This window comes from Salvia hispanica, chromosome 1 (genome assembly GCF_029641045.1).
Source record: "Salvia hispanica isolate PSC_SH4W2 chromosome 1, Shi_PSC_v1, whole genome shotgun sequence".
In the NCBI taxonomy this organism is placed as follows: Eukaryota; Viridiplantae; Streptophyta; class Magnoliopsida; order Lamiales; family Lamiaceae; genus Salvia; species Salvia hispanica.
The window spans coordinates 68,048,965-68,073,899 of record NC_142692.1 but is presented as its reverse complement, the minus strand read 5'-3'; the positions used below and the strand labels follow the sequence as shown (position 1 = coordinate 68,073,899).

At 38.8% G+C, this 24,935-nt stretch overlaps 2 protein-coding genes and 3 pseudogenes across 4 annotated transcripts; 2 read left to right on the top strand and 3 right to left on the bottom strand.

Moving 5' to 3' along the window:
* Positions 1–429: 429 nt before the first annotated feature.
* LOC125185369 (putative calcium-transporting ATPase 13, plasma membrane-type pseudogene) lies at positions 430–4,274 on the bottom strand (annotated as a pseudogene).
* Positions 4,275–7,256: 2,982 nt separating this feature from the next.
* Positions 7,257–12,837, top strand: LOC125217828 (BRASSINOSTEROID INSENSITIVE 1-associated receptor kinase 1-like). Its single transcript, XM_048119377.2, has 11 exons — positions 7,257–7,717; positions 8,051–8,183; positions 8,270–8,341; positions 9,479–9,622; positions 10,322–10,393; positions 10,484–10,555; positions 10,652–10,728; positions 11,012–11,143; positions 11,226–11,567; positions 11,849–12,243; positions 12,312–12,837. The coding sequence occupies exons 1-11, from the start codon at positions 7,636–7,638 to the stop codon at positions 12,627–12,629; spliced, it is 1,839 nt and encodes a 612-aa protein (XP_047975334.1). The 5' UTR covers positions 7,257–7,635; the 3' UTR covers positions 12,630–12,837.
* A 1,159-nt stretch (positions 12,838–13,996) lies between these two features.
* LOC125222993 (F-box/kelch-repeat protein At1g22040 pseudogene) lies at positions 13,997–16,845 on the bottom strand (annotated as a pseudogene). 2 transcript variants are annotated; one of them, XR_016128965.1, is made up of 2 exons: positions 16,659–16,845; positions 13,997–15,670 (listed from the first exon to the last, which is right to left on the bottom strand). The product of XR_016128965.1 is annotated as an F-box/kelch-repeat protein At1g22040 pseudogene, transcript variant X1 (transcript). The 2 variants fall into 2 exon arrangements; XR_016128967.1 differs by having other exon boundaries at positions 13,997–15,663.
* A 1,793-nt stretch (positions 16,846–18,638) lies between these two features.
* On the top strand, positions 18,639–21,187 carry LOC125222994 (uncharacterized). Its single transcript, XM_089057306.1, has 6 exons — positions 18,639–18,732; positions 18,793–19,057; positions 19,861–19,996; positions 20,083–20,174; positions 20,592–20,715; positions 20,796–21,187. Exons 1-6 carry the CDS (start codon positions 18,660–18,662, stop codon positions 20,868–20,870), a joined length of 765 nt encoding a protein of 254 aa, XP_088913432.1. The 5' UTR covers positions 18,639–18,659; the 3' UTR covers positions 20,871–21,187.
* A 2,600-nt stretch (positions 21,188–23,787) lies between these two features.
* Positions 23,788–24,798, bottom strand: LOC125224021 (putative CCR4-associated factor 1 homolog 11 pseudogene; annotated as a pseudogene).
* Between the last annotated feature and the right edge of the window lie 137 nt (positions 24,799–24,935).

The following is a 24,935-nucleotide window of genomic DNA, read 5'->3' as shown; positions in this document are numbered from 1 at the left end:
ACTATTTGAACCTATGATCTAGTGGATGTTTGTATTTGGATAATATTTTCGTTTTACAGCTGATGGTACTAAGTAAGTTGCTGCGTAATAGGACTTTATCTCTTTTGGAGTTTCGAGGTATAAATGTATATACGACTATTCTCGCTTTTGTGCAAGTAATTCAGTGTCTTCTATGAAACTTCTGCATACATCATTGATTTTCCTTAGGAGATGCACCGCTAAAGATCTTGATGGGCGATTAGAGTTTTTGTCGTTTCCACTGGCTGTTATGATGAAGTTGCAAAACTGTGTTCTATTTAGACAAGAATGAGACTTATAGATAGACATTCTTCATTAGGATATGTGGAGCAAACATGATTTATCTGCATAAGAAATTAGTGATATGCATGCATAGCTGAACTACGCCAAAGGATCATGTTAATGAAAGACTTTCAGCGAAGCAAGGAAATTCTCTTCGTTTCAAATTAATTGAACTAAAGTTAAAACAATGGAAATTTCAATGACTAGAAAATTGCTAAAGGTCTTTAACAAAATGACTAAAGGAACTCATATAAACATAACTAATGAAACATCATTGGTGTGATTTTCAGCTATAGAGAGCTCAAGTAAGGTTTCTCAGGAACTGGCATCCTTCTCAATAGCCAACCCACCAGCCAAGATATCATGGCAATTCCGATGCATGCACGCCATTGCTTCCAGTTGAGCCTTTCTGTGTCTGCAAACTTTTTCAAAAACTCCACCATAATAACCTGCAGAATAACTATCATGCTTAGTAACATCCAGAACAGCCTTTTCTTCTTCAGTCTCTCAAAGATGTCCGTCCCCTTCACCGTGTTGAATATGGCAAAGATTTGGCAAAGGACAAAGATGTTGAAAATCAAAGTATCCTTTTCTCCACCACTCAGTTTGAAAGTTGCTTCTCCCTCAAACTGTATGATAAGTAAGATAATGATTTGGCATACAGCTTGTCCTATGATGTCCCTCCACATTATGTTGGTTATAAATGGTTCCCTTTTTTCCACAGGCATCTTTTGCATAAGGCTTTCAGCAGGATCATCAACTGAAAGAACTAGAACAACTAACGTGCCTACTACCAACTTCACCCAAAGTAGTTGGAGAGCTGCATATGGAATCTTACCAGATGAAATGGATGTAACGATGTTGATTTCTGGGGGTTCTCCTGAGAAAATTGTAGTAATAGAGTCTGTTACCAGAGAGGCCATTGTAGCTGTGAGCTGGAATTGTGCATATATCTGGATGTTGTTGTAGATGCCTCTTCCCCACTTCATAGCTTTTGCTATGGGGTCAAAACTAGCACCCGCGATGATAATATCTGACTTTTCCTTCATGGAATGAGATTCTTGGATCTCGAGATAGAAACCCACATCAGCTTCTTCAAAAAGTTTTTCATCGCCTGGGCAGCCTCCAATAACTCCTACACGGCCAGAATCTTTTAGGCATTGTACCAGTAGAAGCTTGTCCGAAGTAGAGGCTCCAGCAATCACACTACACTTTTTTGCCTCGTCCGGTCTCTCTAGATCAGTAAAGCTTCTAAAATCTTTGGCTTCAATGATGCCATCTGTGACTGCTGTTTGATTAGAACTGAGTATGCCACATCTTATAGCGGATATCTGTGCCTTCTGGACATCTTCTGTTGTGATCATTTTGACATTTACTCTGGCTTCTTGGCATTCTTTCACAAAATTTATTATGTCATCCCGAGGCTGGTCCCATAGACCTAAAAACCCTATCAAAGTGAAACTTTCTTGGTTGAGCCCTTGAATGTCTCCTGAAACAGCGGCATGTGCATACGCTATGCAGTTGAGGTCATTTTTCTTCATCCCCTGTTCAATATTCTTGAATGTTTCCCTTGCAGCTTCACTGATATCTTTGATTACCCCGTTTTCATCATAATATTTAGTGCAAAGAGCCAGAACCTCATCCATTGATCCTTTCATGTGGATGTGTACCCTGTCATCATCGTTTCTTCTTCGTATCCAGATGCAGCCATCTTTCTTCTGTTGGTCGAGGTTTTCAATATCGAGCACGCTACAATTTTCCTTCAGTTGTTCCAGATTCATCCCCAGTTCTCGACTTGCCCAACTGCAAATTGCCTTTTGAGTTTGGAGCTCGCCAGCAAGAACAGACGAAGCTTCAGAGGTTGTATTTAGACCTATTCCCTCATGCATTAGTTCCAGAACTGCTCTCGGTGGGGGTTTCCGCTCAAACCTCACCTGGCCCAGCCAGAACTCTTTCACCAGGGGTGAATTGGACGAAATGGCAACGCTCCTGTCGATACAAATTACTTTAATTGAACCAATTGCCTCACAAGCTGCAAGGTTTCTGACCAGTGCCTTTTCAGCTGCCATTCTCTTGGTTGAATATGCAAGAGTTATTGTGGCCGCGAGTAGTAAACCTTCTGGAATGGCACTTGTTGCAATCACTATTGGCATGACTAGGATCCCAATGATGTCCTTGCAGACTTGATCGATGCTCTTGTCTGGACTATAATCAACTGCTCCACTGCTATTCTTCATGTTCCCTGTAAAGTATTTGATCAGCTGTATCATGAGGACAATTGACGCCACAGCTAATCCAATCATAGCTATATTATGGGTCAGCTCATGTAGCTTCACTTGTAAAGGTGTCTTATCTTCAGTAGGGCATATCGAGCTCATGATCTTAGCCCATTTTGTTTTCGTGCCTACTGCCGTAACAAGCATTCGAGCACTACCTTTTGTGACTTTGCTTCTAGCCAGCAAGAAGGGGTTATCATTGTTGGGTGAAATGTCCACATTGTCGATGGGCTCATTTACTTGAAATGATATCCCTCGTACGTACAACCCATCTGCTGGAACTCGATCTCCAATCTGCAAGTGAACAAGATCTCCTACCACAACTTCACTTGCTGGAATTTGTTGCTCCCTGCTGTCTCTTACGACACGAGTGGTTGTGTGGATGTTGGACTCAGAGAGCGCGTGGAATTGTCTTGTTGGCCAGATATTGCTGAAAGAAATGGCAGCCACTACAACAAGTATAGAGACATATATGGACAGCCCATCAGAGACTCCTTCGAACCCTTTTCTGATCCCAAAACCCAAGGAAAGCGAAGCAGCCAGGAACAGTACAACAAGGATTGGGTCTTTGAAGGTTTCCAGCACAATCCCTAACATCTTTGAAGATGGCAACTGAATTTTGTTCGGGCCAAAAATCCGCTGCCGGTTGGAAATGGCTTCAGTGCCAGCCTCAATCCCCTTACTGACATCAGTATTGAGTTTAGAGGCCAACCCTTGAACCCGTCCAAGCTCCTCCAGATGGTCATGGTTTCTCTCTCTCACGAGCTTAGCGAGCCTCGATCCGTCGATCCCCCGGAAGTGTTCTGGTTCGACATCAATTGCCGTGTAAGAAGGAGTGCGGGAAAACGTTCCGAGTAATGCATCTTGGTCCTTGCTTGCTTGAGAGAAGGCCCAGCTGCTGCGTACAGCTATAGAAAGTTTTTGCCACTTCACGTGGCGTTTCCTCAGCATCGGCGTGAGCTCCACGCTGCTGCTGCTCTCTCCCAGCGCCGCGGGCGCTGCTTCTGGTGAGGAAACAGTTTGGTGCATGATGTGGTGATAGTTAAGGAATTTGCAAATGGGATCCTCAAGAAAGGTAAGTATCTTACCATGTGCTTATACAAAGTTTGCCTCATATCTGGTTACTATATTGCCATGTGTAAAGTGTGTGACATGGAAGCTTGAAGGAATGGTCCCATGTCTTTGATGATATTTAATTGGAAAGTGACATAAATACTTGTGTTCACATTGCTGATAACTTTTGGAGAGTCTTGGTTTGTTTGTTGCTCTATGATTAATTTGCTTTACTGGCTTCCACTGGTTCCAAAAATTATGATAGATGGTCATGGTGCACATATTCGGGTGGTGGAACCGGGCTTGGGTTGGGGTGAGCTTAAACTCGCATTTTTATCGATCCATCTTATCACTCAAAGTAAACGCCTCGTCGGTTTTCTATTTATTTTGCTTTTTCTCACTTCTTTACTGTTGAATCAGTAATGTTATGGTAAATTTCATGGAAATTTCATAATTTCTTTAGAATGACAATAGTTATTGTTGTTTGAGTTGGGACCTTTTGGTGTCTAATGTCTCAGTCTTGGTCTCAAGTCAACCACAGGCCCACAGCTGCAAACGCGTAAATCAGAATTTACAATGAAATTGAAAGGAAAAGTTGCCTTCAATTAATAGTACTACTATACATCATCCATCTCTTTTGCATTTAATGACTAGCATTTTTGGGTATATTTGAGTCTTATTATTAGCACATAAATTTCATTGTCGATCGACCAGTTTTCTTATCTTTACCTTTTCCATTGTCGTTGAATAGAAGTTATACCGGTTCGGTTCTTGTTGACAAAACTCATCCGAAAGACCGAAACTGGGTTTTTGGTTGCTGGTTCTGAACTGAAACAGTTAGGGAGGTTTATACCGTCCGTTTTGGTTAAGAAGTTTGAGAACCGGCGGTTCACGATTCCAAATTGTAGTACCATTCCAATTTTATTTTGTTTTATTATTTTTGCTTTTCTTTGATTTCATTGGATGATTGGAGTGTACGGATTGAAAACCCCACGCCAAACCATCGAGATTGATGACAAAACAAAAAAAGACCAATCAACACACACCAACGGACGCACAACCAAGAATAAAACTTTACTTTAGCATTGTGTTCGCTTAGTGGTTGAGTGGTCAACACTAGAGCTAAAAGTTTTAGGTTCGAGTCTATCGTGACACTAAACCCTATTTATTTACCCAAAAAAAAGAAGGAAACTCCAATAGCCAACACTTAGTCACACGGAGAGCGCAAGGAAAATTAGAATGTGGCTCATCAGGAAACCAAAGACTGTAAAGGTCACCTTATCATTGACCGTCGATTGAAGCATTTGGCTCTTCGATTATTTCCGACCATCTTCTAACTTTGAGCAAATCTTCATACACTTGTCGGGGTGAAAAAGAAAAATATGGGCACCGAGTAAGTTTTTTTTTTTTAGACATTCTAGTTTAGTTCCATCTCCATTTTTTGGAAAGGTAACTTTACTTGTGATCCAAAATGGTTTGGTAAACGGCACTAAAATGACCATAACTCTTTTCCATACTGAATATTTTTTAAAATTGGAATTTTCTAAAAATAAACTAGACATATGTAGCTTTCTATTTTCTAATGCTACAGAAAATGTTTTGTGAATGTTTTGGTTAAATGAATGAGTGAAATTTGTGAGCCTTGGGTTTGGTTTCTTGGTAAATACTTTGGATATGCTTTCATTTATTTACAGCATCCTCATGGTGTGTGCGGGTCAAATTCGACCTGACTTCACTTCAGGGGTGGTGTGAACGGGGAGGAGGCCGCGACGAAAAATAGTCTTGTTTTTTTCTATTTTTGACGGTCTATAAAAAATTAGTTTCTACCTAAGTTATACTTTAATTATTTTTTTCTTTATATCTCTCTTTTACTTTTAAGAATGTTATATTAAAACTTGTATCATCTACTACCAAGACTATTTTTTGTGGATGGAGGTAGTACTCCCTCCGTCCAAGATTTAAAGAATCCTTTTGCCATTTTGGTTTGTCCACGATTTATAGAACCATTTACTTTATTCAATTTTAAGTATGCGGACCTCACATCCCACCAACTTTTTAGACTCACAATCCAATATAAAATTAATACTCTTAATGGTCTCACATTCCACTCACTTTCTCCTTCTACTTTTTTTTATAAAGTTAAACAATTTGTTAAAATTGGTGACGAGTCGAAATAATTCTTTAAATAATGGACGGAAGGAGTAATATTTTTGTACTTTCAACGATGAAAATTAGAGACAAAATAGGTTGGACTGCATCTTAATCATTAAGACAACATAAATGCATTATAAAATATTTTCACTTATTTCATTTCTTTCCAAACCAACAAAGGGGCATTACCCCCTTCCTTTCATGTTTCAAAGAAAACATTCAACTAGAATATTTTTTTATATTAGTCCCCTCAGAATAAATTAATTCAGATATTATGTTTGACAAAGACCACCATAAAAAAATAAGTTCCAGTGATCCACTACTCTTTCTCAAGAATCAAATAAAGTACACTTAGGTTAGATTGTCCTAAATCCCAAGAAGTTCTCCAAGTGCATATTATCATTATCTGCAAAATAGCAAATAACACTCATTCACTTAATTTCTTCTTATTATTCCAAAAGTTTAATACTCCAATAAAATATTTGAATATTCCAAATGCTACTTTCTTCACTAGAAGCCAATGCAATGGTGGTAAAAGAGAACCTTTGACTAATACACCAATTGACTAAAAGCATCAACCCAATCGCTATATCTCCCTAATCCACTATTTCCAGCTAATCTATATGTCCTAACTAGTATTCTATTCGTCTTATTCAATATGGTCATTTTATTAAATCTCAAGTATTAAAATAAGTAGAAATATATATAATTAAATATTTCTATAATTGAGAGAAAAAATTAAACTTTTAATATATTTTCACTGAGAAAAATTGAAAAAGGAAATTTGAACGTCTTAAATGGAACAAATAGAGTATATTTTTGTTTGATTAGTGATCACTATGCACTTCTGACTTCTAGTAAAATTCGTGCCTCATTCCACTAAGCCTATTTTTAGAACGACATTAAGTCATTAAGTCATTCCATTCATATACCTTTTCGAAATATTGTAAAAACAAACTAACATCGCATGAAATTGCAATCCGAGACTTTTGGTCTTAATCCGCAAATTCGGAAGTCTTAATTCGCAAACTCGATCAAGCAGGATTAATCAAATTCCGCTAAAGGCATACTCCTTCCGTCCACGAATAGGAGTCTCATTTTTCTATTTTAGTCCTTCCGCGAATAGGAATCCCGGTTGACTTTCACCATAAATGGTAATAGGGTCTCACTTTCCACTAACTCATTCCACTCACATTTCATTTAAAACTAATATATACAAGTAGACCTCTATTCTACAAACTTTTTTCCATTTACTTTTCTTAACATTTCTTAAAACTTGTGCCACTAAAAAATGAAACTTTTAATGATGAACGGAGGGAGTATTCGAGAAATCGGTGGTCAAACAAAAAAAGAAATGTGTCGCTTTGAGCGGGACGAAAGTAGTTTTGGAGGGACCGTTGAATACTCTTCCCTCGAATATTATACTGGAAAAAACCGTAGTCTCATTTCTCAGATTCCACTAAAAAAGTGAAACAAACACAAAAAAAAAAAGCAATAGAATATTTCTCTTCTATTCCTTTTGCTCTCCTTTTCCATCTGCTTGCATTTTCCGAAATTCAACTCCTCAATTTTGCATTGTTGCTCTGTTCAATTATTCCTTTTTTCCGATTTCACTTGTTTCTCCTTTGTTGGTGGTTTGGTTCAGCTCATTCCATCGATTTTTCTGTTTTGTAGCTATTTAAATACATATATATTTAATTCTCTCTGCCTTTACTTTTTCGGTTTAGTTGAGTTTGTGAGTTGGATGAGTGCGCAATGATTAGCTGCAAAAGCTGGGGTTTGGTACATGTATTGATGATGCTTTTTAGGTGATTTATGATTACGCCGTGATTTTTGGAGAGAGACAAATTAATCGATGGATCGGTCGATTGCAGCGATCTTCTGCTGCTTTGTTGTCGTATTCACGAGGTTTTCGCGCGTTTCTCCCAACGCCGAAGGTTTGCTGCTGCTATTGTTTACCTTGTGATGATTAATTGCGGCTTTGATTGTCGTTTGCTTCTGATTTGCTTCCACGTGTTGTTTGGGGAATTTGATTTTGGCGTGAGTTAATGCACGTTGACTTCGTAGACTTGAATTGATTGACGATTGGTAAAATTCTACTTTGATTATTGAATATTAGAAAACTTGTAATTACTGTGAATTTATAATGAGACGTGAATTAAAAGGACTGTGGATCATTGTGCATTTCTGATTGTTGATGTTTTGCTGTTTAATTTAAGTGTAATCTTCCCTTGTTTAAGAGTTGTTGGTGTTTTTTTCTGCGGGGGCAGGTGATGCTTTGAATGCTCTGAAGAGCAATTTGCAGGATCCTAACAATGTTCTTCAGAGTTGGGATTCGACCCTTGTCAATCCTTGTACTTGGTTTCACGTCACTTGCGATACCGAGAATAGTGTTACTCGCGTGTAAGCCTGCTTGTATATCTCTTTTGTAATCTAGCAACGGACTTTGGTGTGTTGATTTATGGATTTCTTTGTGTTCATATGCACAGTGATCTCGGCAATGCAAATTTGTCAGGCGAGCTGGCTCCACAGCTTGGTCAGCTCTCAAAGTTACAGTATTTGTAAGTTACATCAAAATCCACCTTGTGATAATTAGCTGAACTATGGTATATGTTTATTTGTGAGCATAAAGTCGGACTTTTATGAAACTTTCTCCCTATAGATTATAGTGAGTTGGTGGTGCTGGTCAATTTAGCTGGTTCTAGGAAATTTCTAGGTTGATGCTGTGTGCTTCAACGTGTTGCTATGCTAGTTCCGGGGGTCATTGGCTGCAATGCTTCATGAGAAAGAATGGTTAAGCATTAAAATGTCAATTAACATGGGGATATGTGTTTTTATTGTGTCTTGCTGAATATAGACCTGGTCTAGAGATTAGTGCAACTAACAAGGTCCGAAATCACCCCTAAATTAGAATCGGGATTAGATGCTATGTCAAGTTGGCGTAGTACCGTTTGGCATCTCCTTTTCTGGATGATTAAACTTTACCTACACTACAGGCTGAAGCAGATGTAGCCATTGCACTATCTTTGCACAGTGCACACACATGGATACTGAGTTCACAATTTGCCAACTACTTAGAAGTTAGATGATTGGCCTTATGAGTGTTTCAGTTTGGTGGTCTGAGAAGGAACTGAGATGTGCGGTGGTTGTTTATTCAGTCATTTTAGACACAGAAAAGGACAAAAACTGGAAAGTGAAAATTTGATGGTTTTCGTGGAGTGAGTATATACATACAATCCATGTTGAACCACTCTGCATAAATAGAGTGGTTTGATCATGGCACTTCTTCAGATTTGATAGAAATTTTAGTTCTTCATGAATTCTATCTTTGAGTACTGGCTAAAGATGAATATAGTTTTCATTTGACTTCATTTGGTAAGATCCAAACCGTAGTCCAGCATAATGTTAAGCTAGTCATTATGAAATTAAATTAGAATTGAACTTAACTTAGATGGAAGATATTAGTAATAGATTTGAAAATGCAACTTAAAACTAATTTGCTGAATGATCCGCATTGCATTGAGTACTTACTATGTCTCTTTGTAAAATATTTTCTCTCTCTTTTTTTTATTCCTTAGATGTTGAGATATTCTATTATCACAGGCTATCATCTTGGATCTCCTCTTCTCAGCTGTCCCAACCTGTAAACGAACTAGTTGAGGGTATTAATCTCTTACTCTTTGTTTCTCTCCTTGCAGGGAACTTTACAGTAACAATATAACCGGAAGAATTCCAAGCGAGCTTGGAAACTTAACAGACTTGGTGAGCTTGGATCTTTATCTGAATAATCTAAGCGGCCCAGTTCCTGCTTCATTGGGCAAGCTTCAGAAACTTCGTTTCTTGTATGTTTTTCTCTTTGTTGAGCTTCTAACTTTATATTCATGCCTTATCTTTTCCTGATTTTATTTCCTATTTCTTAAGACTCTTCAGCTATTACTACTAATAGTTACTCCTTCCATCCAGAATATAGAGTAAGTTATTCATTTTTAGCCTGCCCCACATACGTAGTTCCATTTATACTTATTACATTCATTTACAAAAGTACCCCTATTTACTCTTCAGCTACATTTAGGATTTAATTATCTGATTAAGCCCTACTCACTAATAAGAGTATTATAAGAAAATTGTATGCATAATATACTTCTTTGAGCTTTCTATAATCTATGGGGAAAAATGAGGAATACTGGGATTAGATAATTGTAATTGTCAAGGTGTGTGACACATCTGATTATGATTCATTGTGGATGTCGTTTAATTGGATGGTACCATCAAATTTTACCAAGTTAGGCTTTTATGAAATGCCATCATGATTTCTGCAACTAAGCAATTAGATTAATAGCAGAGTATGATGCCCAAGAGAACTGTCAACATTAAGATCCTGGCAACTAAAAATGTGCACTCAATATTTTTCTCTAGCAAGTGAGGAGGTTGTAGTTGGTTGACAACTGTATACAAGCATAAAAAAATTTCAAGTATTTTTTTTATTTATGTGTTTCATACTTCTTAGTGTGTGCTTATGCTTCTGAAATCTGAATCCATAGGAGACTCAACAACAACACTTTGAGTGGAGAAATTCCCATTTCTCTGACAACCGTGTTCACACTTCAAGTCCTGTAAGTGTGAAGTGCTAATATTCCGTATCATTGTTCTTATTTGATTTTGTCTTTTGACTAATTCATACATGTTTTTCAAAACATGTGCAGAGATCTTTCAAATAACAAACTCACCGGGAAAATACCAATCAATGGATCCTTTCAGCTCTTCACGCCTATCAGGTTTATAGAACCAGTGTTTGTATTTATCAAGGTGGACATAGGGATTGAGTTCGGTTTTTAACTTTTAATAGTAATTAACTTCCTTCTGTCTGTCAGTTTTGCCAATAATCCCTTGGAACAGCTCCCTGTGTCTCCACCTCCTCCAGTTCCGCAGAACCCCCCTTCTTCTCAAGGTTTGTCAACCCACACCGCTTAATCATCCATCACTGATGGTTTTAAAAAATCTACAAGTTTGGGCTACATTCTTACAAAATTATACAGTACTTGGTGTGACATGTTAATTGTATCCTATTATTCACGAGATGTTGAATTGACAAAAAGAAGTAATACGAACCTCACTGCAGTGTACTTTATAGGATTTTTGGGTCATTTATTGTCAAATGAATTTGTAGGATGTATTTGATATGTGAATAAACATTTCAACACTGTGATCTTATTTATAAACTTAAATTGCAGTTCGAAACAGCGATACTGGAGCTATTGCTGGAGGGGTCGCTGCTGGAGCTGCCCTTCTATTTGCTGTTCCTGCAATAGCACTCGCATGGTATCGGAGAAGGAAGCCACAAGATCATTTCTTCGATGTTCCTGGTTAGTGATGATAAATCTGTGAAAATGTCTTCCACACTGCATATATCTTTAACTCCCGGAAATTTTGTTCTTTGTTTACCAGCTGAAGAGGATCCAGAAGTTCACTTAGGGCAGCTGAAGAGATTTTCTCTACGTGACCTACAAGTTGCAACAGATAACTTTAGCAATAAAAATATTCTTGGGAGAGGTGGATTTGGTAAGGTTTATAAAGGCCGCTTAGCAGATGGATCTCTAGTGGCGGTGAAAAGACTGAAAGAGGAGCGCACACAAGGCGGAGAGCTACAGTTCCAAACCGAAGTAGAAATGATCAGCATGGCTGTCCATCGGAATTTACTTCGTTTGCGGGGCTTCTGTATGACACCGACAGAGAGGCTGCTAGTTTATCCTTATATGGCCAATGGAAGTGTAGCATCATGCTTGAGAGGTAAACTCTCTCTATATCAGCTGCTCTTTAACTTGGTCGGAAATTACTTGTAGGGCATCAGTTTTCATTATTCGAAATATCGCGGTAAAACATGTTTTGCTTATAACTGGCCAATCTAAAGGTTCAATATCTTCACCATAATAGTTGCAGTTGATAAGGTGTATTTGATCCAAAAACTATTCAAATGATATTGAATTATTGATATTAACATTGATGATATGATTCTTCTTGAGATGCTTAAGACTCTGGATTTGAACAAGCTTTTGGGTGCGTTGTTGCAGAACGATCGGACTCTCAAGCTCCTCTCGATTGGGGGATTAGGAAACGTATAGCATTAGGTTCTGCACGGGGACTTGCCTATCTGCATGATCACTGTGACCCAAAAATCATCCATCGCGATGTCAAAGCCGCAAACATATTGTTGGACGAGGACTTTGAAGCAGTCGTTGGTGACTTCGGGTTGGCCAAATTGATGGACTACAAAGACACACACGTAACCACTGCTGTCCGTGGAACAATAGGCCACATCGCTCCCGAGTATCTCTCCACCGGAAAATCTTCCGAGAAAACAGATGTCTTCGGGTACGGAGTCATGCTTCTTGAGCTCATCACCGGGCAGAGAGCATTTGATCTTGCTCGTCTCGCCAATGATGACGACGTCATGCTACTAGATTGGGTAAGCATTCCTCCCGTCTCACAAACTTTTTCTCGTTGGAACTCGTGATTTCAGCCGTTGTTATTCAGGTCAAGGGGCTGCTGAAGGAGAAAAAATTGGAGACATTAGTTGATGGAGATCTCGCGGGAAATTATATCGACGAGGAGGTGGAGCAGCTGATCCAAGTGGCGCTGCTGTGCACGCAGAGCTCTCCGATGGAGAGGCCGAAGATGTCGGATGTCGTTCGGATGCTGGAAGGCGACGGGCTGGCGGAGAGGTGGGAGGAGTGGCAGAAGGAAGAAATGTTCCGGCAAGACTTCCATCCCATCCGGCACCCCAACACTGATTGGTTAATTGTTGATTCCATTTCTAATATTAAAGCTGATGAGTTATCTGGACCACGGTGAATTTAATGTATATTTCAGTCCGAGAAAGTAATCTGATTTTTCTTTTTTTTTTCACCTTTGTATATGTTCATTTTGTATATTTTTCTCTTTTGATTTATGTATTTAATAGTATTCTAGAATTTTGTTCATAGGGATCGATAATTTATTTCATACTTGCTAGTGTACCCCAGATTTATGAATCTTAATAGACAAACTTGGTTTAGAAATACTCCGTGTGTCCCGAATAAGAGTCTTATTTAGTTATGGCATGAGTTAGTAAGAAATTATTGTTAACACCCGTGCTATGCACGGATCATGTGATTTTCATTATTAAAGAATAATAATTTTAGAAAGTGCAACATAAATAAGAATAATATCATATGTAATTTTAGAGGAAAAAAATATAATTCTCAAGTTTCATTCTAAGTAAAGCATTTTGTATTCCGCATTAGATTTTATATTTTATGAGTGGAGAAGAGAAGGATAATGTATGAGATATGATATAGTGGAGATAATGATATTTACATTATGAAAAAAACGATAATTAGGGTAAGAAATCCAACCCCTGACCCCCCACCCTAAAAAAAGAAAAAGAAAAAAGAAAATGCGTTGCTTACAGTGGGGCAGAAGGAGTAAATACTACTAATTTTTTACTCTTTTTGTCTCATAAAAAATGAAACGTTTTTTTTTAGTTGTGTTGGCAATTGAAAGTAAAAATATAACATACGACTGTCCCACATCGGTGTCAAGAGAAAACTGAAACTAGTATATAAGTCTCATGGGCCCTCCTCCTATCACCAATTGGTTTTAGGATGGAACTCATGGATTTCTATCATGGTGTCAGAGCGGATCACCGACTGTGGGTCAAATTTAACTGACCCAGCAGTATATCTGGGCCGAAATAAAAAAAAAATGACTTTGGTTTAGAAATACTCCGTGTGTCCTGAATAAGAGTCTTATTTAGTTATGGCACGAGTTATAAGAAATGTAAGGAAAAGTGGGTAGTGGAATATGGATCTCACCTATATAAGTTAGTGAAAAAAAATTAGACACCCCCTCCACCTACCCCTAGCGTCCCGGCACGAGCTCTACAATGGGTGCCCGCGCCGAGACACCCCGAGCTGACCGGCGCCTCCGAAACCCCCCATTGTAGATGCTCTTAAGCCCCATTTAATCTTTTCATATGATTCTTTTTTCTATTGTCGAATTTATGGAATTGTTCCAATTCTTATTAAGTTGACCAATTTGAAGCAATCCTTATTAAGTTGATATTATTGACCAAATTGCTAGAAGTTTGAAGATCAAGAACACCACAAATTGCATGCTGAATGGAACAAAAACCAACTTTGCTGCAAAAATGAATTTGTGAGAGAAAGAAAATGAAAGTATTGAAAAGCAATTTCTATATTGATAGAAAGTAGAAACACACAACAAATTCCACATGATATAGGTATACACATAACCCAAGCATTCATTTACAACCCAATATATTTTCCCTTTATCTTCAAAAACAGCAATGAGATTATCATCTGCTCCAACTAGTAGAAGATGCACAAGAAAACAGCTTCAAATGTAGCTAGACATCAAGGATGACACAGCTCACTAGCTCGGCCGATCGAGCGTCTCTCGTTGCGACGACTTTCCAAACGTTATGCGAGGCCGGGTTTCCAGACGTCCGATGCACGCCATCAGACGAGGAGGTAGACGGGCCAGAATCAAGCCGGTTCCTCCACTCAGCTTGCACGACCGAGATGGCGTGGTTCGCGTCTTTCGTGACGACGTGCAGCTTCCCGAGGAAACTCGTGAGCAGATACGGAGAGTCCGAGTCAGCAAGGTCAGCAACGGGCACGTCTCCATCGACAGTTGTCCAAGCGTCGCCTTGCTCGTTGTAAACCTTGATCCTGGCGCTGTCGAGAGAGGTGGACGGATCGAGGGCGTACAAGTCGCCGTCGACGATCACACTCAGCTTCGTCCCCGCCTGCTTGGCCGGCCAGCCGTCCCCCATTCCAGCCGGCATTTCGACCCACGAGTCCGCCTCCGGATCGAACACCTCGCCTCCAACGTCCACGAAAAAGGGCCAGCAGTATAAGCTTTGAGGAACGTATAGCTTCCCCTTGTACGACGTCATCCCGGTCGCGATAGGCTTGAGCAGGTCGGATAGGAACGCGGTCGGCAGCACTTGGGCTTTCGAAAACGGCATGCTCGGCACATCGGACCATGTCCCGGAACACGGATCGAAAACCTCGGCCGACTGAAGAGGGGTCAGCCCACCTTGGCCTCGGGTAACGCCTCCAACGACGTACAGCTTGCCATTCAATACATCCGTCTTGCAATAAGCCCGGCCTGTCGACATGGGAGCCGCTTGAGTCCAAGCGTTCATGACCGGATCATACTGCCACACGGATTTCATAGCCGTAGCCCTGCAGAATCCACCCATCGCGTAGAGACGGCCACCAACAGCCCCAACAGCACAGCCACAGAACGGGACCTCCACCAAGGCATCTCTCCTCCCGAGCCAGCTTCTAATCGCGTCCGCAATACTGCTAGAGCTAACAGCGCTCCACAAACGGAGGCCACCCGCGCCCCTCCTCGCTCCACCTTCTGCAGCAACGTTCGGCATCAGAGGCAACCGTTGCCACACACGGGAAACTGGATCCAACGCGTGCCACACGAGCTTTTCACCCTCGAGCTTGGTCAATACATAGAGCCACTCCTCTGTCGTGCCGAGCTCTCTCCTCACTTCATAGCATTCTCTACTCGTCAGAGCGGCTTTCCAGCTCCTTGAGACGAGCTTCCCGCTGAAATACATGATTCTTGGGATCCTGGCAAGAATCTGCATCGATATCTCATCGGGCAGATTAGGAATCAGCCGGGGATTCTCATCCCAATAGCTCGAAGACGTCCTTTGCCTCTTACACGCCTCATTTAGAGACGCCTCGACTTGCTCACTGCAGCTTGCTTTTTGACTACTCAAACTCAACCTAGCTCCCATGAGGATGCCCTTTTTTCGAGTTTTCTTCGATTCTTGTTATGTCACTGCAGCTTAAACATTTTCCTGGGAGCTTTGATAGAAGCAAATTAGTCAAATATCCAAAGAGATCAAAGAAAGACTAAGAACTATAACCATAATCTAACTATGCTTTTTTCGAGTTTGCTACGACTTAAAACATTTTATTGGGAGCTTTGATAGCAACAAATTAGTCAAATATCCAAAGAGATTAAAGAAAGACTGAGAACATCAAAACGAGAACTATAACCATAATCTAACTATGCTTTTTTTCAAGCTTGCTTCGATTTTTGTTATGTCACTGCGGCTTAAACATATTCTCGGGAGCTTCGATAGCAACACCATCAGTCAAATATCCATAGAGATTAAAGAAAGGCTAGTACATCAATACGAGAGGTCGAGAACTATAACCATACTCAAACTATGCTTTATCCAACGAGATTAAAGAAAGACTAAGAACATCAAAATAAGAACAATAATCATAATTTAACAATGCCTTCTTCATTTTTTCTATATCAATCCATTTTCTTGGCAACTTTGCAACAACAAATTAGTCAAACACCCAAAAAGAATTAAGAAAGACTAAGAAAATCCAAGAGCTAAAAAACCATAATCTGACTATGAGTCAACACCAAGTTGTCTTAAACTACTATGATTTGCCATTTAGTCAACATATGGTAGAATTCAATCACTGTAGTTTTCAAGGAGAATACACAAATGCCTCAATGAAAATGCAAAATACATTCAAAACCCCATCTAAAAATTTCAATTTCAAATTTCTGTCAAATATTCCATGTCACATAAATTGCACAATCAACAAGATTAATCCATAATTTCCAGTCTAAAATGAAAACAAATTTCTCAAGAATGCAACAAAATCACATCTTTCTGAGAACCCAGTTGATAAATCTTGAATAAAACAAAAAAAAATGACAAATTTTAAAGCTCCACAAATTAAAAACTCGATCAATTGAACTTCCAAAAATCCTAAACGGAAAAAAGGTTAATAGAAATTGTGATCAGCTGAACAATTGGAAAGATACCTGTTTATAGATGACAAGAAAAGACCCAAAAAAATGGATGGACGACGAATTTCAGACCAAAAGGGGAAGCTCGGACATGAAAGTGGGATTGTGTCTGAGATATTTGTAGTATGAGCAGTACAACGCAGTACTCTCTTTTTTTATTTCTGAAGAAAGCATAATCCAATATAGAATTTAACTGAATTTGCTTTTGAAAATAGAGGAAAAAGTATTTATTTAAATGGTAAGTTGATGTGTTGCGTCACCGGCGTTGCCTTTAGCTTTCATTAATCATGGCAAATAAAAAACAAAATAAGGGTGTGTGACACACTGATGTGAATTCTTAAGTATTTTATTATTAATATTTATTATAGTATTTTCCTTTTTAATTATAATAAAATAAAAAATCACAATTCATAATGACAAAAATGGATAATAATAATAATAATAATAGTAAATTAAAAAAAATTGAACTCCCTCCGTCCCAACTAAGTTGAGTCGTATTCTTCTTTGAGATGTCCCAACTAAGTTGAGTAGTTTTCTTTTTTAACAAAAAATAAAACATTCAGTCACTCTTACTTTATTTCACCATCTACTTTTCTCTCTCTTAATCTTTCCTATTTTATTCTTCTCTCTCAATTTTCAACACAATTTATTAATCTACGTGTCTAAAAGATTTGTCTCAACTTAGTTGGGACGGAGGGTGTACATGACAAAAAAAATTAAAAGTGAACATCTCTCACAATAAGAGTCACATTTTATCATTTCAGATTGTCGCACAACAAGAGTCACATTTCACTTTTACAATAAATGGTGAGTAGGCCCCACATTCCACCAACTTATTTCACTCACATTTTATTATATTCATAAGTGAGACTCGTAGTCCACCGACTTATTTAACTCATTTTCTTTTCATTTCTTAAAACTCGTGTTCACACCAAACGGAACTCCTATTGTGGAACGGAGGTAGTAGTTACAACAAAATAAATAATTGCTATAAAATACTCGCTCCGTCCCACGTTACTTGAGACACTTCTTTTCGACATAGGATTTAAGAAAGTCGTGTTTAATGAGTTAAATAAAGTAGATGAGAGAATAAAGTAAGAGATAGAAGACAGAGTATAGTAAAAGAAAGAATATAAGTAGGTGCAATTAGATGTTTTGTTTTTAGCCAAAAAGAGAAATGACTCAAGTAACTTGGGATAAACCAAAATGGAATACGACTCAAGTAACCTAGGACGAAGGGAGTATAATTAAAAACACACACAACTAAAATAACAATAATTAGATCTCATTTCAGCACCCATCAATTGTGTAAAACGTGCTTAGCGTTTTCTTACCGCAACTCCTGCGGATACCCCCAAAATCAAGTTATAAGAAATTTTCGATTCGATAACGATGTTTCCATCATGACTAGAGTTGTCAACTGATCCGCCGCGCAACCTAGACCCTTTCCATCAATGAAACAAAGCCGGTTCAGACCGAGCTCATCGGTCGATTCGAGCTCTAATCGGTCATTTTAAAACACGGACCATCAGAAGCCCAACCTAATCCAAGCCCAGGCCCATGCCTAGCCCATCCCATGGCCCAACGTATATAAGGCCCATAATCTCATGTATTAGTAAATTCTTCTATAATATTTTAAAATTTAAAATTTTAAGAGTATTTAATTATTTTATTACTCCCTCCGTCCCCGATTAAGAGTCACACTTTGACCGGACACGAGTTTTAAGAAATGTAAAGAAAAGTTGGTTGAAAAAGTCAGTGGAATGTGAGAACCATTTTTTTATATTGGTTTTATAATAAAATGTGAGTGAATTGAGTCAGTGGAATGTGAGACCTACTTACTATTTATGGTAAAAATGAAGTGTGACTCTTGATTGGGGACGAACCGAAATGGAAAAGTGTGACTCTTAATCGGGGACGGAGGGAGTATATTAGTAAAATTCTTCTATAATATTTTAAAATTTAATTATTTTATTAATATAGAAGAAAAGAAACTAAGCTTCATAACGTTCAACAATGGTAGCAGAAAGAGCTTCCTCCGTCGCTCTGCAACGAACAAGGAAGCAGCGCAAGCTTCTCAAACGAAAAGGTATGCACAATTCTCGACCTGCTGAGACCGAATTTTCTTCTCACCACTTCGATTTCGCAGCGAAAGTCAGGGAGAAGCGGAAATCGGTGAAGGAGAAGAAGCTCAAGGAAAAATCGAATGTCACTCCGCTCGTGACCAAGTACTGGCTCCAGAGGTACGATCTCTTCTCCAAATACGACGTCGGCGTCAAATTGGACGAAGAGGGGTGGTTTTCCGTCACGCCGGAGGAAATCGCCGCCAGCCAGGCCCGCCGCTTCGCCGGTGCCGGTGTTGTGATTGATGCCTTCGCCGGTGTCGGGGGAAACGCAATTCAGTTCGCGAAAGTGTAAATTTCTTCATGCTGTTCAAGTAATTTGAGCTTTAACCCTGTCAATTGGTGTTTGCTCGCATTTGATTTGCCGATATATAACCTAAATTTCGAATTGCATTTTACATGAATGGAAAGAGAGAAGGGGAAATGTTGTTGATCATAGTTAGTTCCTAGTTTGCTGTTTGATTTGATCATATTTATGCAGAAAGCATATGTAATTAGACTGAGCTGCTATATTGGAAATTCAAGTGAGCTGCTAAATTTGAAACACAAGTGAATATATGTAAGTAGTTTTCAGATGGAAAAATGTCTCCACAAGTTTAGATTGTGTTTTCTCACTATAGCGTAGGATAATCGACCATATGCAAAACGAGATAGAATGGGAAGACGAACACATCTATTGCTAGTAGTTTAGCTTAGCAACGGCCTTCAAAACATATGGAATGGGAAGATGAAGGTCTATTTCTAGTAGCTTATTTAGGTGTACGTTTGTCGTCTGGATAAACATCGGCCTTTGAAACGAGATAGAATGGGAAGACAAACGTCTACTGCTAGTAGTAGCGGGTAAGCTGAGTGGTTAAGCAGTAGAAAGGTTTAGAGTTTAGAGGAATATGGGAACTTGTAGTGCTCAGTATAAATGTTAAGCAGCCGTTCACTATGTTTTTATTCACTTACAATTGCAATCACTGTCAATTCCAGTGCTGCTAATATCGGCAATGCTAATACCAGAAAGTCAGAAACCGAGAATTACTTGTATTACTAACCATTTAATTTATGGTGTCCAATAGCAGTTAATTTACGCTGTATATTCTTGTCAGGTGCCATCATGTTGTTGCCATTGAAATTGACCCAAAGAAGGTTGCCCTGGCATCTCATAATGCTAAGATTTATGGTGTTCAAGATAAAATAGATTTCGTAGTGGGAGATTTTTTCCAGCTTGCTCCTTTCTTGAAGGTAGTTTCTATTGCCTGGGTGATAATGGTCTTCACACTGTGTTGTGTGCTTAGTTTCTAAATTCATATTTCTGGTGATTTCATTAGGGAGACGTGGTATTTCTTTCACCACCTTGGGGTGGACCGTCATATAAGGCAAAAGAAAATTTTACACTCGACTTGTTGAAGCCAAAAGACGGGTACGCCATGATGATAGTTACTTTTTATCAATTTCTCCATGCGTAAATAGTTAATTGTTCTTCTTTAATTTGTTATGTCCCTTATAAGTAATTCAGCATCTCGGGTGAGGTATCAGATAATGAAATAATCTTTTTTAACCTTCTATGGACAACTTAATTCAAAGCATCTCATGTCTAAGTATTACCTATATAGATGTCGTGTAAAGAAGTTGTAGGAGGTCCATATTAGCTATCTAACAGCAATTTTCAACTTCTTAGTTTGGCATTTTACACATAAAACACCTCATCTTTCTTAGACTTTTAACTCGTTTTAAGGTGCCCGAATTACGTGCTTGACATTATCTTGCATGTTTATAATCGTATTCATTCTTCTTTGGCAATGTTTTATGGCTATAATTTAGAGTGCTTCTTTTGCAGCCATTCTTTGTTTCAAGTTGCCCAGGCGATAACATCAAACATCGTTATGTTCTTGCCTCGAAACGTCAATGTGCTCCAAGCAAGCGAGCTTTCATGGCTGTCTTCTCCTCCATTAGATATTGAGGTTACTTCTCATAAAACTGCATTTAATCCCAATATGCATATACTCTTAAATCTTTATACTGATTTTCTCTCTCTTTGAAGGTGGAAGAGAATTTGGTGCATGGTAGGTTGAAGGGAATTACAGTCTATTTTGGGGACTCGAAGCTGTGTGTGTAGCCACATCAGCTAAGCCGAATACCAGTAGGCTCGAGCAGTTGGATACTGAGCTCAAGCTCGAATGGGTAAATATTCATTAAATTAAGCTCGCTTGCCGATTTTTTGTAACTGTTATTCAGGCTCTAGCTCGACTTGTGTTAAAAATGCGGAACTTGTTATTTGAGCTCGAGCACGACAGCCAAGGCACGAGCTTGAGCTTGTTCAAGAGCTTGTCTAACTTAAAATGAAGAGCATGAAGCATTGACACTTGATCATGAAGATCTTATGATACTGTTCGAGATTGAATCATCTTGAGATTGATAGAGATTAATTTTGCAATCTGGGAAAGCAAAGACTCATAATAAGCCAAAGTTAATCATACCATCAAACAACACTTATAAGATTTATCTTGTCTAATCCATCGAATTGAACACCCAAGTAGGATTTGGAGCTATTCCCTGAATACATATATATATATGCTAACTAATTTTAAAGTGCTAACGTACATCCAATCATGTGCTGCCACGTGGCACGAAAAATGCAATATTATATACAGAAAAATGCAATATGAATTTCGACAGATTGCATTTTTGTTATATGAAGATTGCATTTTTTATTGTTGAGTTTTGCATTTTCGATATTGACTGTTTAATTTGCATTTTATATCTATACGGATTGCATTTATATATGTGAAAATGCAAAACTTAACAATATAAAATGCAATTTTGTGAAAATGCAAAACTTAACAATTAAAAATGCAATTTTCCTATAACTAAAATGCAATCTGCGGAAATGCATGAACAACTTCACAAATGTGTATTGCATTTTTATATATACAATATTGCATTTTTCGTGCCACATGGCAGCACGTGGTTGGATGTATGTTAGCACTCTAATTAAGGATGCGCCCTAGTGCTCCCCTATATATATATATATATATGTCTAAATTCAATACTCCCTCCGTCCCCAATTAAGAGTCACATTTTTCCATTTCGATCCGTCCCCAATTAAGAGTCACACTTCATTTTTACCATAAATAGTAAAAATCAATATAAAAAAATGGGCCCCACATTCCATTAACTTTTTCAACCAACTTTTCTTTACATTTCTTAAAACTCGTGCCCGGCCAAAGTGTGACTCTTAATCGGGGGAAGGAGAGAGTATATCTTAAATACAAGGCATCATACCTCTCTCTACTGCTAAGAAATTCAAACTTTATCTGTTGGAATTTGTTTGCATCAAATATATTCGTTTGAAAAGGATATCTATTTCTTTGGAAAAACATACTGATTTAAGGAGGATATATTTTAATAAATTACACAGGCTTGGAATTTTATAAAACTTTTTTCAGTTTAAACCGTTCCGACCGACCCGAAACAATAGCCCAACTTCGGCGGTTTAACGGGTCCAACTGGCCTGAAATAGTACCCAACTCTAGGGTGTTTAAATGGTTCGGATCAGCCCAAAAAATTAGCCCAACTTGGCTCTGACTGACCCGAACAATAGACCAACTTCGGCGTTTTAACGGTTCCAACCGGCCTGAAATAATACCCAACTCTAGGGGTTTAAATGGTTCGGATCAGCCCAAAAAATTAGCCCAACTTGGCTCCAAAGTTTCTCATGCATATTACTAATTTACCCTTGAAAATTATGATCTAGCATATAAATATGTAAATTTACTCATTCATCCAAAAAAAGGAAAGAACATTTCTAATTAAAGGAAATTGATTTGATTAACATTAGTTACTAATCTTTTATTATCCATAAAATTAGTTAAAGTGGCTTTGTAATACTATCTGAAACTTGGCTTTCAAGTTTAAAAAAGTGGCCGTCATTACTTTTTGTCAGTCTTAAAATAGTACGAAATACGAGGAAGATTGATTGTTAGATTTTAATTACATGAATCTTAAAGTCAGTATATTTATGTTAAACCGTTTTTATTTGCTAAACTCTAATTAATTACGGCCTTTACTTCCTTCTTTTTCAGTGTATTTTCGTTTCAAGGAAACAAATCTTTCCTCTAATACCATGCATATAATTCCAAGACTTGAACTCCAAGGAACATCTCCAATTAATTCAAGATTTTTTTTTATATTTTCTTTAACTTCAAAATAATAATTTCCGATAGCTGACTTTCGGTGATTTGAAAACTAACTTTTTTTTTAGGTGAAATATTATGGATTTATTCCAGTCGACAAATTTCAGCATACATATTTGATAGCTATCCGCATTTAAACCAGAATTATACTAGTATGAAATAATGATAGTCCCCGAAGGAAGTCAAAAGCAAGCCGCAGAGGTCATGGTTGGAAAGATTTTTTTAATTATTTTCTTTTACTTCAAAATAATAATTTCAAGTAACTGACTTTCGGTGATTTGAAAACTAACCTTTTTTGTGTAGGTGAAATATTATGGATTTATTCCAGTCGACAAATTTCAGCATACATATTTGGTACCTATTCGCATTTAAACCAGAATCATACTAGTATGAAATAATGAAAGCGATATTGGTTTCTAAAATCACGAACTTTAAAATTGGTCTAGAATATCGCAAACTTTGTACTCCTTTGTACTAAAATTGGCCTCCGAAATGCCCCAAAAAAGATATTTTCATCGAAATTTTATTTTGCCTGAGTAACCGAGATACGTTTTATGATATTTTAAATTACTTTTTAAGTTCAAACAAGTAGGATAAAAAATCAGGTAGAAAACGACATTGATTTAATTGTGTGGTAGACATGCCGTGTGAAATACAAATACATCCGAACTAATTTTAAAGCGACATTGATTTAATTGCGTGATAGACATGCCGTGTGAAATACGAATACCTCCAGACTAATTTTAAAGTTCACGTGAAATAACAAATTTTGGCAAAGTTCATGGTTTTAAGCGAAGTTCATGGTTTTAGAGAGTAATATCGAATTAAATTCCAACAAAATTGAAAGAAAATATGTTTATAATTTTATAGTTTCAAGCATTAACATGCTTTGAAACAAGAGCATTGATGAATTCAATGAACACCTTCATAGTGAAGCAGAGTCTCAGTTAACCCAAAAAACACATAATTAAAATCCTTCATGATCTGCTTCTCTTTCCCAAATCTCTTCATCAATTCCACAAAAACCAGCATTGTGAGCAAGCTATCGGAGCCGGCCTGGTGGCTCCTCCCGAGGGCCCGCTCGAGGCCCATCCTCTTCCCGATGGCCTCGAGCCCCCCGTGCAGGCCGCAGGCCCGGGCCACGGGCTTCACGTCGTACACCCTGGGGCCGAAGTGCAAGTCCACGAGCTCCACGAACTCGGGGAGGGCGCTGGGGAGGAGGCGGCCGCCGGTGAGGATCTTCACCATGAACCCCAGGTCGTAGGCGCCGTGGAACGTCACCCAGGCGAGGCGGCGGTTGAGGTGGAGGCCGGAGAGCTTGAAGAGGACGGCGAAGGAGCGGGAGTCGATGCCGGCGAGGCGGTTCTGGGCGAAGTCGATGCCCTGGCGGCGGAGGAGCGCGAGCGAGGCGGGGTTGTGGAGGTCGGAGGCGGAGTCGAAGTCGGCGAAATTGAACTCCCAGGCGCCGACGCGGCGGCCGGCGAGGAGGGGGAGGGCGCCGGCGGGGTCGGAGAGGGTGAGGCCGAGCTGGATCAGGCGGAGGGCGTCGACGTTGCGCTTCATCACGGCGTAGGTGTCGGCGGCGGAGAGGGAGGAGAGGAGGTGCTTGGTGAGGGCGGTGGTTTTGACGGTGAAGACGGTGCCGGGGAACTCGGTGTCCATGGAGATGATCGGGAATTGGTCGAGGAAGCCTTTGATTAGGCCGAATTCCGATATGAGGTTGCTCGCCCAGACCTTACGGATCTCGATTTCCGCCATTGATCGGAGGGATTGGAGGTTTAGGGTTTTGATCGGAAATTGGGGGATTTTGGGGGAGAAGGAGTTTGCAGAGCTCTTTAAATAGGTTACGGAGAGAGAAAGTTTATACTAATTTTTAAATGGAATATAATAATTACCTTTTTCCAAAGAGGATCGAACAAAAGTAAACAATATTTTAATCTCAATTTTCCAAATGGAATATAATAATACCATATTTAAATAAAAGTTAT